Raw genomic sequence first — 12,169 nt, 5'->3', positions numbered from 1 at the left:
GTTTTAAAGCATGTTTGCCATCATGGAGCTTACAATTTAATAGGGGAAACAGAGGTTAAATAATTACATAAATAGCTATTCAGTGAGAACTGTGATCATTGTAAAGAGGGAAAAAATAGAATATATAACCTAACATGGGGGATAAGGGAAAACCTCTTTGAGAAGGATGATCTAAACTATAAATACAAATTTGTTAGGCATAGTTGAAGGGCTGGGGAGAAGTGTGGCATGAAGTGTGTGGCACAGAAGTGTGGAAGGAGGAGCTTTCCAGACACAGGGAGCAGCATGTGTAAAGGCCACGAAACTGCAGAGAATGTGGGGTTGATTCCAAAAGAATGAAAGCTCTTCAAAACACATGTGTACTGATCTCTTTATGTTGTCTTTATTCATTAATGCAAATATTTTGAAAAAGGCTGCTTGTGAACTTTTATATATCATAAAGTTCCAAAAGATCTTCCTCTCTTATCTAATGTCCTATTGTGATGTAAGCCTGTGGTCCTAAACATGAAGTGTCCTAAAATATGATGCTGAGGATATTTTTATTTCCCCGTTAAACATTTAAGAAAATTGAGATGATTGTAGATTCACATGCATTTGTAAAAAATAGTACAGAGAGATTCTTTGTACACTTTTCGCAGTTTCCCCCAATGGTACCACTTTGCAAAACTATAGTATACTTTCACAACCAGAATATCAACATTGATAAAATCCAGTGAACTTATTCACATTTCCCTAGTTTTACTTGTACTCATGTGTGTGTATTAATTTTTATACAGCTTAATCACCTGTGTAGGTTTATCCACCACTGAGGTCAAAATGCTGAACAGGAGCTCCAGTGTTGTCCTTTTATAACCACACCCACCTCCCTCTCCTGCATGTGAACCTCTGGCAACCACTAATTAAGACCATCCTCTGGGGAATTCCCTGGTGGTCCAGTGGGTAGGACTCTGTGCTTTCACTGCTGAGGGTGTGGGTTGGATCCCTGGGTGGGGAACTAAGATCCAGGAAGCCGTGCAGTGGGACCAAAAAAAAAAAGACCATCCTCTATTGGTAAAGTTTTGTCATTCAAAATGTTATATAAATAGGATCATACAGTATATAATCTTTGGGGATTGGCTTTTTTCAATTAGCATAAGCCCCAGGAGATCCATATGAGTTGTTGCATGTATCAGTGGTTTGTTCCTTCTTATTGCTGAGTAGTGTTCCATGGTATGGATGTACCACGATTTGTTTAACCATTTGCCTATTGAAGGAAATCTGGGTTGATTCTAGTTTTTGGCTAATGTAAATAAAGCTGCTATGAACATTTGCATACAGGTTTTTGTAAGTCTTCGTATCTCTAGGATAAATGGCCAGGTGGGCAATTGCTGGGTCATATGGTAGTTGCCTGTTCAGTTTTTTTAAGAAACTGCTGAACTGTTTTCTATAGTGGCTGTATCATTTTACAGTCCCACTAGCAGTGTATGAGACATCCAATTGCTCTCCATTCTCACCAGCATTTGGTGTTGTCACTATTTTTTATTTTAGCCATTCTGATAAGTGTGTGATAATATCTCATTGAGGTTTTAATTTGCATTTCCCTAATGGCTAATGATGTTGAACATCTTTTCATGTGCTTCTCTGCCATCTGTACATCTTCAAGGAAATGTCTGTTCATGTCTTTTGCCTATTTTCTAACTGGATTTTTTTTTATTGTGTTTTGAGACTTCTTTATATATTCTATATATTAGTGCTTTGTAGCATATGTGGTTTGCAAATATTTTCTCCTACTCTGTAGCTTGTCTTTTCATCCTCTTAAGAGGTTTTTTCCATAGAGCATGTTTTTAATTTTGATGAGATCTGTTAAATATTTTTAAGACTAATATAAATACATAATTTATTTTAAAAAGAACTTATTATGAAAAGCAAAGAGTCCATTCCCACCATTGGTCCCCTTTCACAGAGGTAACGCTTTTTAAGTGTTTGTGCTTATAGTTCTTTGGGAGGTTGTCTCCCTAGCTCTTAATACTGTTGTAAAACTAAGTCACACTGTTGTATTACCATTTCTTGTTTTATCAGATTAAGACACTTGAGTTCCGTAATGAAGGATGAGGTTTTAACTCACAACAACATTCTCCTAATTTTTGATGATAATTGTTTTATTTCTTTTATTGGCTACTTCTGTATTTCTAAATAATATATTTAAACCTTTGTTTTCTTTTTCCATCAGTTTTGGATAGTGGAGAAAAGTTTAATATCAGTACTATTTTTTGTCTATAATCAGATTAGTTTCAAGCCTCTTCTGATTCACCTAATCATTCTAATTAAATATTTATTGAGTATTTCCTATATGCCAAGCACTGTTGAGTTTTGGGGATACAAAGTGATCAGAAGAGATAAGAAACCCTAGACCTTAATGGAACTTACGTTCTGGTATGGGATATAGCAATACTTGATAGATAAGTAAAAATATATAGTATCTTAGACTCTGATAGGGCTGAGGAGAAAAATAAAGCAGAGAAGGGGATGGGAAGCATCAAAGGAATTGCAAGTTTAGGTTAGGATGACTTAGGGGATGCTTTAGTGATGTGACATTTGACTAAAAATCTTAAGTAAGTGATCTCTGCTATTATTTGGGATAAATGTAATCCATGCATAGAGAACAGCAAATGCAAAGGCCCTGAGAGAAGCATGTGCCTGGAATAATTGAGAAATGACAAGGAGGTTAGTGTGGCTGGCGTGGAGTGCTTGAGAGGAGTGGGAGAAGAGGTCAGGGAAGTAAAGAGGGAACCAGAATATATAAAGCCTTATGGATCATTGTGAGGAATTTGGCTGTTACTCTTAGGAAAGTATTGAACGGTTTTGAGCAGAGGAATGACATGATCTGACTTAGATTTAAACAGGATCACTCTGGCTGCTGGATCAGGAATAGATTGAAGAGTATACAATTTTTATTTGTCCATTATACCTCGATAAAGCTGGGAAAAATTAAAATTAAAATAAAAAGAAAGCTCTTCAGATTAAATTTAGAAAGGAATAGTCTGAAGGGAGAGCAAGGGCAGAGTCAGGAAGACCAAGGGCAGAGTCAGGAAGACCTACTAGGAGACTACTGAAATAATTTAGGCAAAATGTGACAGTGGCTAGACCAGAGTAGAAGTGGATGAGGAGTGGTGAGATTCTGGGTTTTTGAAAATATGATTCAAAGATAGATTGGATGTGAAGTATGCGAGAGATGAAGGAGGTAACAGTGATTCCATGTTTTTCGTTTGGGAGCTAGAAGAATGGAGTTGCTGTTAATTGAGATGAGAAGACTGCAGGGGAAGGTCAATTATAGACCTGTTAAAGTTGAGCTGCATTTTCAATTGCCAGTTGGAGGCAGTTGACAGTGTGAATGTCTGGAGCTCAGGGGGAAGGTCTAAGCTGGAGATTTAAAATTGCAGAGTCATAAGCATATGGATGATATTCAAAGCCATGAGTCTGGATAAGATCACTAAGGGGGTGAGTGAAGGTGAAGAAGAGGTCCAAGGACTCACTGTGCCTACGAGCATTAGGAACTTGAAGAAAACCACCAAAAGAGACTGAGGAAGATCCAAGGTGTGTGGTTTGTGCTGTCTTTCATTGCTCTTCTACTTTTTGTCATACACGCTCTTGACTTTCTTCCCCTATGTTTCCTGAGGTCAGGCATCTGGTCCTCCCAGTTGTGTAGGTAACGTTCTATTTAATTTTTGTGAAAGTCTTTATTCAGTCCTTTTTCTCTTCCTTGGATCATGGTCCCCAACTTTGCAAATTTATGTTTTCTTCTCTTTTATGCTTATTAAACTTATGCTTAATGGTCTTTATATGAAATGTTAAATGGGTAGAAAGTTACAAGGAGGCAAAAAATGTCATCTGTAATTCTGCCACCCAGAGGCTAATTGCTGTAAACATTTTGGCTTATTTTCCCTGTTGTTTTTTTTTGTTGTTGTTGTGCACTTAATATACATAGTTGACACATGGGAAGTAAAAGTTCCTGTGTTTCTTGACCTTTTTGCTTAACAACATGAGCAATTAATTTCCCCTGGCAATTAAAACTCTAAATAACATTTGCCCCAAGTTTTTTATTTTAAAAGTTTAAACCCACAGTAGAGATGAAAAGATACTATGCATTTTTTCAAAATATACTATGCATTTTTTCTGTGTGTGTGTATAAAATATACTGTTTTGAAGCAAAGTTGCAGAAATCATAGTTCCCCTCAAATACTTTAGCATTCATCCCCTAAGAAAAATATTATCCTATATTATCATAATACCCTTATCACACCTAAGAAAATATTGATTCTGTAAAACCTAGTAATAAGTGCATATTCAGATTTTCCAAGTTGTCTCAAAGATGGCTTTATTTTATATATATATATATATTTTATCCAGTATCCAATCCAGATTTATGGTTTACATGTTGCACTTGGTTGTTTTGAACATTTTTTTTTTTAATTTATGAATTTATTTATTTATTTATTTTTGAGTGTGTTGGGTCTTCGTTTCTGTGCGAGGGCTTTCTCTAGTTGTGGCAAGCGGGGGCCACTCTTCATCGCGGTGCGCGGGCCTTTCACTATCGCGGCCTCTCTTGTTGCGGAGCACAGGCTCCAGACGCGCAGGCTCAGCAGTTGTGGCTCACGGGCCCAGTCGCTCCGTGGCATGTGGGATCCTCCCAGACCAGGGCTCGAACCCGTGTCCCCTGCATTGGCAGGCGGATTCTCAACCACTGCGCCACCAGGGAAGCCCCTGTTTTGAACATTTTTAACGGCTGCATAAATTCCATTTTATGAATTATGAAATTAGTTAATCATTTACCTACTGTTGGGCTTACAGCAGGTTGTTTGTTAGTCACAGTGAACTTCGAAAGTAAGTTTGTATAAGAATCTTTTCATATTTCAAATTATTTTTTACAGTTGAAATTACTAGGTATGAACATTTTTTAGAGCTCTTGATACATATTTCCCAGTTGTTCTGCAGAAAGGTTCTATTAGTTTATACTCTTATAAACAGTATGTGATAATGCTAATCTCACCTCAGGTTTGGGCAGCACTGAATAGTAGTACAGTATTTACAGTTTTTTTTTTTCTAATTTGATTGGCAACAAATGGTTTCTCTGATTTCTTACATGTTTAAAGATACTTGTATTTCTTTTTTTTGTGAGTTGTCTTTTCTGTTGTTTGTCCATTCATATCTTGAGCTTCTTCTTACGAGTTCCTTGTATATTATGGAGACTATTCTTTTGTTATATTATTGCAGATATTTTTTCCTAATTGTTATGTGTCTTTTACTTTTGTTTATCATTTTTTGACCTGTGATGTCTTCTTCTTAATACACAGACCTCTTACCTGAATTTTTTTCAGCCACTGTGGTTCTATGTTATGTATTCTAAGAATTTTTGCTAAAATTCTTTTGTGAACTGTGTTCTATTAAATAGATGTATTTTGACCCCCTTCTCTGCACATCTAATGCACATCTTCTCTTGTCACTTGTCAGTAATTCTCTTGAGTGCAAGATTTTTCTATCCCTGCTCAGATTTTTTCAGAGAAAGATAAAAATCAAGTATGTTTGTTTCTTCCTTCTGTCTCTTATTTGTATTACTTAATTCTGTACTACAGTGTTTTGAGTTGTTAACCTTTTAGGTGCTTTTTGTAGAAAGAAGCAATAATAGGGTGAGGTTTTTTACTTTTTCAAATTTGCTTAAAACGTGGTTGGTGTGTGGAGAGTCACAATAAAATTTAAAGAGTTCTTTGAGCAAAATATCCCGGCCTATCTGCGAACACATGATTGTGTCTTTTTGCTGTATAGTGTTTTGGGAATGTCAGTGGAATCTGCTCCTCCTGTGGGTGAAGAGAAGGAAGAAGAGGTGGAAGAGAAGGAGAAAGAGGAAAAGGAAGGAGATATTTCAGACGATACCACACACTCCCTTGGTGCTGAAGGTAGCTGTATGCCTTTTTCAGGATAGTAGATTGGTCTAGCCCCTTTAACATGAGCATGCAAATGTCTAAATTTCTCCCTTTTATCAGGTTATAGATTTCTGATCATTAAATTGAGAATAGTCATTAGGAAATTTGCTGGTAGTCTAAGATAATCCACCTAATTTTGGTGTTCAGGAATTTTTAGCTCATTTTTTAGCCCCCTTTCTGCATACTGACTCCTACTTCTTTTGTATTCATTTGTTTTTCAAATATTTTTGGGATGCATGCCTTGTGGGGTGAATTACAGTCTGAAGTACAGTGCTCTCTGCGTGTGTGTGTGTGTGTGTGTGTGTGTGTGTGTGTGTGTGTGTGTGTGTGTGTGTGGAGGGGCTTATGTATTTCTTTAGAAAGTAGAAATAGTCTACCTTTATTAGGTGCTTGTAAGGTTTTATAGTACACAGTTTTTTGCTTCATTATGCGTTTTCCCCTTTTGCTTTTAGTGCTTTTATTCTTAATTTTATTTTGAAAAAAATTTGGGGGACAGGGCTTTGATGTGAAGGACTTAATATGACCGTCTTTTGCTAAAGGGCAGCACCTTGCATAGTGCATAATGTTGTGGGATGATATCTGATTTCTTGTGGTTTTCTTCCTAGATCCTGCCTCATCACAGCTGGGCTTTGGGATTCTAGAACTCTCCCAGAGTCAGGATGTTGAGGAACAAACTGTGCCACGTGAAGCAGACAAAGGGCCTCTACAGTCAGTAACCACCAACTCTGCTTATACTAGGCTCTCTGATGTGGATGCTAATATTGGTACGTAACATGTTTTCTGGCATTTAGAGTTTGTTTATAAGTATTTTCCTCCCATGCTAGAGCTAGTTGTTTTTTCCTTGATATATCTTATAGCTATCTAAGTTAATATAATCTAAATTAGTATAGTAAGGTTGTAGAGTTGTCTGGCGAGTACTTGTCAGTTGATGGCTTGCATACTAAGGTTTTTTATAAGTGGGTAATTGGTTATTTTCCTTTCTGGAATGATGCCTGTATATATTTTCAGTTTGTATTTCTTTCTTTAAAATCTTTGCCTTTTAAAAAGCATTTGGGACTACTTCTAGTACTTTGAAAAATTAAATATCTCCTTCCTATCTTCTTCTAAAACTTTAAGCAATTAAGCATGAAGAACAGTCTAATGAAGGTACCCCCATGGCAGCACAGCCCAGCAAGGATATCCCTGTGGCAGCACAGCCCAGTAAGGATGTACCTGTGGTAGAAGAGCAAAATTCACCACCTGCAAGGTAAACCAAGTTCTTTCTAGGAAGTATTTTTGGGTTTCTGCTATCTATGGGGTTACACTCATTTCACTTGGCCAGGTGGAAACATTTTTAGAAATTCTTGATTTTTTTTTTTTTCCCCCTTGCCCTGGGCATATTTATGGTCCAGTAGAAACATTTATTGTTTATGAATTCTCGTTGTGTCCTTATCTTTAGGCATATTACAAACCCAATTTATTGCTGCTCTAACTGTAAGGATGACCCCTTAATCTTTGGTTGCTACTCCTCCTCTCTGTTCTTTGTCTGCAGAGGCACTATCTCTCTGTGGGATGTCTTTCTAGCTTCTCTGGTGTTGTAAGAGTCACAAGAATATTATATTTGAAAGTCTACTGTTTTTATACTTGAGGAGCATCCAGATTGCGTTGGATCCTCAGGTATCCTGCATCTGGTAGCTTATGGCATAGATAAATAGGGAGGTATTCTTTTCCCATGTCTTTCAGGCTCTTAACTTTTTGGGAATTGGTCAGTATACCTTTGTTCTGCCTATGGTGATTGTTGTATCCAAAACAGCATTGTCTCTGGTCAATACCTCAAGTTTAGATATGGCAGAGGACAAGTGGGATGCTTCCATTTTGGAGGAGGGAATGAGTAAACATTTAGTATTCTTTTGTTTCTTCCTTCAGTAGAAACAGTGGGGAATGGGGTACTGAACAAAGTTGAATATCAAGAGAAGTTGTCTTTCTAACGCAAAACACTCAGCTTAATGGGGGCTGACTTTTTCCGCTTTTCCTTAGGAAATTACTCTCTAGGTAGTTTTGCTATCCTGTTTACTCTGGGGAATGGGAGAGTAGGTGAACCTCCTAAGTCTCTGGAAAGGAGCCAGCAGTGAGTGTCTTACATGTGTAAGTAGTATTTGTGTGAAGGAGTCTTGGTTTGGGGCTCGGGTTGAGTAGATCAGATCAAAAAGGTCAGCAGAAGATAATGTGTGTGGCTGGTGCAGAGGATGATTTACATCCAAGCCCTTTCTGTGGGAGGTCATTCTTCATTCTGGCATTGTTGTGGTCTGGGTCACACTCCTTCATCCACCTCTAGATAACAACGTATGTAACAGAAATCCCTAACTCACTTATCAGAAATCTTGGACAGTGTGCAACACTGCAGTGAGCAGAGTGGAAAAGAGGTATTGCTTTGTGAGAGACTGAGACACTCTTTGAAATGGGCTGAGGGCTTTGCGTCATTATAAAGTGTAGCTTATTTTACTTTTAATAAATAGTTTTTGGAAGTTTTGAAATTAAAAAAGGAAAACACACGAAACAGGAAATGCTTCTTTGTTCAAAGATGAAAGCCTTTGAACATAGTAACTTTTTCTCCTGGCGATATGAATTTCCTAGGTCAGAGGACATGCCTGCTAGTCCCAAAGGCTCTCTTGCTGCTGTGGAAACGAAAGAACAAATATCTGTTCAAGAACTTCTGGAAGGTGGGATGCAGATTCAGAAGTCACCAGAGCCTGAGGTTTTGTCAACTCAAGAAGACTTGTTTGACCAGAGCAATAAAACAGGTACAAAGAGTAATTAGTTGCCGTAGCTCTTCTTTTCTGAAGATCTAAACTTTTATTTCTGTTCTGAGGCTACTGTTTTAAGTCAGAAGGCACTTTATAGGTGTGCAGACTTGTTTGTGGTATGGAAGGAAAGTACGTTTCTAGCTGATTAATGAGAAGGGCTTTTTGGAAATAATTGCTATTTAACGTGTGTTAGCATAATTTTCTTTCTCTTTTGGAAATGGAGATATTGAAGAATACTAGCTAATAATATGGCAGATTTAATGTTATGGGCAGAGTAGCTATTTCTGTTATCATAAGTCTTCAAATCTTAAATATCATGATAATTAAATGAAGATTTTCATGTTCACCTGGGTAACAGTCTACTTATTCATCTGTTTATTAGTTCCTCTGCCACAAATAGGAAGTTATGGTCCAGCAGAAGGAACATAATACCTTTAGAAGACTAGAATGGTATTTGTTTCACCTTTCATTAACCCCCACCAGTGCCCCATGCTGCAGCCTCACAGAGCCAGAAAGCGTCAGTAACAATCAGCAAAATATGATGTATTGGTTGTAAGTAGGGAGGAAGAGAAGGTTATACTCCTGTACTGTGCTGTGAATGTGTGCGGGACATACAGAGCATCACCAAGAAACCTTTTCTGGTCTCTCATTAAAGCCACAAGATTGTACTTAAGAAATTTCTTTATTCTTGCAGTTAATACAGCTGATACTCCATTTGTTGCTAGGGAGAAGGGACCAACAGGAGCCTCTTCATAGTATAAATCAGTAATGGCTGCTCATATATCCTTTTACTTACGCTTTAGTATTTTTCCTGTCTTTTGAGGAGCCCAGATTCTAATCATGAAAATTGCTGCATTCATATCATCAGGTGTCATGCACATCATTTTGACTTCTCCCATCTGCATCATGGCATAAGCTTTACTTCACCTTAGGTAGACCTTGGAATAAAGGGCTCGCTTGCTGTCTTATAATAGAAACTTCACAAGAAAGAAGAGCAGCCAAGGAGAGGCTTAAGCGTCCTGGCTTTTCTTCTCCAGGCTTCGATCATGACAGAAAGGACTAAGGAGTTCTTTTTGTCAATTCTTTATAAAAGAAACCCATAATTCATTAGGGAGAGGTTGTTTAGTGGTCACTCAAGATTTGTGTTAGCGTGGCATTCCACTAATTGTACTGCAGTTAGAAAACAGTTTCTGCCCTCTTGGAACATGGGTGGATATGAATATTACGCTTTTTGTACTACTGAGTGTCTTTTGTTTTTTTGACAGTTCAGTAATGTCAATATGAGAAGTAAATGCAACTAGAATTTTTTTTTTTTCTCAGTAGCGTCTGATGGTTGCTCTACTCCTTCAAGGGAGGAAGGTGGGTGTTCTTTGGCTTCCACACCTGCCACCACTTTGCACCTCCTGCAGCTCTCTGGTCAGAGGTCTCTTGTTCAGGAGAGTCTTTCCACGTAAGTAAGCCTAAAATAACCCTTTCAAGGAAACATGTGCCTGATGGTTTTAGGCTAAGGTTGAAAGGGCTAAAGTTGGTAGTCCAGAAGTCTTTTTGAAACTGAAAAGTAAACTCTAGGCTTAAGAATTTTGGGGAATAAGAACTTAGTGGAATTATCGAAGGCAGGTAGATCTGCTTTCCCATTTGGAGATTTTAAAATTGTAGCCTGAAGGTTTCACCAGGAAAGAAACTGCCCAGTTATTTAGAGACTTACGTGTCCAAAACAAGCTGCCTGCTGCTCCATTTGGCTAGCAGTTCTTCCCATTTAATTGCATAGGGGTGCAGAAGAGGTTATGCTAGAGTTGACAGTAGTTGGATTTCTTTATCCGTGTTAGGGCAAAGAGGTTGCTTTTTTTTTTTTTTTTTTTTAATAAGAATGTGCATGATCTTTCTCATAATAGGCAAAAAATGGAGTAAATATTTGTCTCAAATCTGCAGATGAATTAATTTTTTTAGCACTATCTCATCCTGCTTTTCAGTCATGATGTCCTTGTGTCTGGTCATTTACTTTCTCTTGTAATCATATGGCTTTTCCCTTAATCTTTTTTTTTTTTTTTTTTAAATTCTAATTTTGGATATGTCTGGTGTGAGAAATAGTTATTGAAGTCTTGTTCATGGCTCTTCTACCAACCTTGGTTAGCTGTTTGAGAGAAACACTAATAAGTACTTGAATGAGTTATAGATATTTTTGCTGTTAAGAAGTAGAAAGCAAGTGCGAAGCTGTAGCTGTGGTAAAATAACCTGTGGCTCTCTCTTTGTATAAAGGAATTCCTCAGACCTTGTTGCTCCTTCCCCTGATGCCTTCCGATCTACCCCCTTTATCGTTCCTAGCAGTCCCACAGAGCAAGAAGGGAGAAAAGGTGAGCTCTCTTGATCTGTCTGTTGATCTCAGGTTAGAAGAGGGGCAGCACTTCTGCCTTGTGAAGTGTACTGTTCCTTTACATGTTAGAACACTGTGACCTCAGCTATTCGCTAGGACTCATGTCTAAGCTTCAGGGGAGTGGCCTAATGTTAAGTGCTTTCCTCGGTTCTTTGCTTTTCTAGCACTGATTCTTCTGAGAGTTCTGTATTGACAACTTAATTTTTGAAAAGACCCTTAAGGGAAAATTGTTCAAGTTGAACTCAAATGAATTATCAATAGTATAATGAAGACCTTTATTGCCATTGGCCTAATAGTCTCCAGCAGCTTGGTAACATGTTACTGGTCAGAGGGAACCAAAAATTGTTTCTTTTGTTCTTTATAGGTTACTTCTGCTATTATCAAAGCAGTTTTAGCCAAAGAGTGGTTAGGAGCAGGTGGTAGAAATTTTGACTTAATTCCCTTCCTCCTTTGAGGACCTAGTGATTTTATGTTACTTTATTCACAAGAAAGTTTTTCTTTTTACTTAATTTATGTCATTATCTAAACCTCTTTTGCTCTGTTCTAGTCTCCTATCCAGTCATTCAAGATATTTCTAAATTTTTCCTACTTCTACAAAGCCTTTTCCAATAAATTCCATGATTTTTTCCTTTTCATTCTTTCACATATCAATAATGGTACAATAGCTAATATTTATTGAACACTTATTTTATGCCAGGCACTGTTCTTTTTGCTTCTCTTTCGTTCTAGGTTCTTCTCTTTGTTTCTTTTTTTGTTTTTTTTTTTTTTAAATCCTCACAACAGTCCTAAGAAGTAGGTGTTACTTTTATCCCCATTTTACAGATGAGAAAATGGAGGCACAGAGAGATTTCATAACTAAGTTATAGAGGCAGGATTTGAACTTGGGCAGCTGCCTCCAGAGCCTGTGCTCATGGGTTTTCATTTACCCATGACAAAATTTAATCTTAGACTTTCTTCTGCCACAAAGTTTGTGTCTGGCTATTTTCTCTTAAAATCAATGTAGGTATCCAAATGGACTAATATCATTCTAAGCATAACATGATTAGTGATATCTTCAG

General features: G+C 37.5%; 1 protein-coding gene across 9 annotated transcripts in view; it reads left to right on the top strand.

Annotated features, from left to right (window-relative positions):
• The window catches only part of TP53BP1 (tumor protein p53 binding protein 1), a 70,269-nt gene that overhangs the window by 3,156 nt on the left and 54,944 nt on the right, over nt 1–12,169 (top strand). For 5 of the 9 annotated variants that reach the window (XM_082388688.1, XM_082388684.1, XM_082388687.1 and 2 more), the window contains exons 5-10: nt 5,800–5,930; nt 6,563–6,721; nt 7,074–7,203; nt 8,571–8,737; nt 10,061–10,190; nt 10,997–11,091. In XM_082388688.1, the coding sequence (XP_082244814.1) occupies nt 5,800–5,930; nt 6,563–6,721; nt 7,074–7,203; nt 8,571–8,737; nt 10,061–10,190; nt 10,997–11,091 (812 nt within the window). Of the gene's footprint in view, nt 1–3,072; nt 3,574–5,799; nt 5,931–6,562; nt 6,722–7,073; nt 7,204–8,570; nt 8,738–10,060; nt 10,191–10,996; nt 11,092–12,169 lie in introns of those variants that run through there. The other 4 variants (XM_082388685.1, XM_082388682.1, XM_082388683.1 and 1 more) reach the window with 2 other exon arrangements.

The sequence above is a fragment of the Balaenoptera borealis genome, assembly GCF_965194805.1.
Source record: "Balaenoptera borealis genome assembly, chromosome: 3".
Taxonomy (NCBI): Eukaryota; Metazoa; Chordata; class Mammalia; order Artiodactyla; family Balaenopteridae; genus Balaenoptera; species Balaenoptera borealis.
Note: the sequence above shows the minus strand (reverse complement) of the source record. Positions and strands in the feature narration are given on the sequence as shown.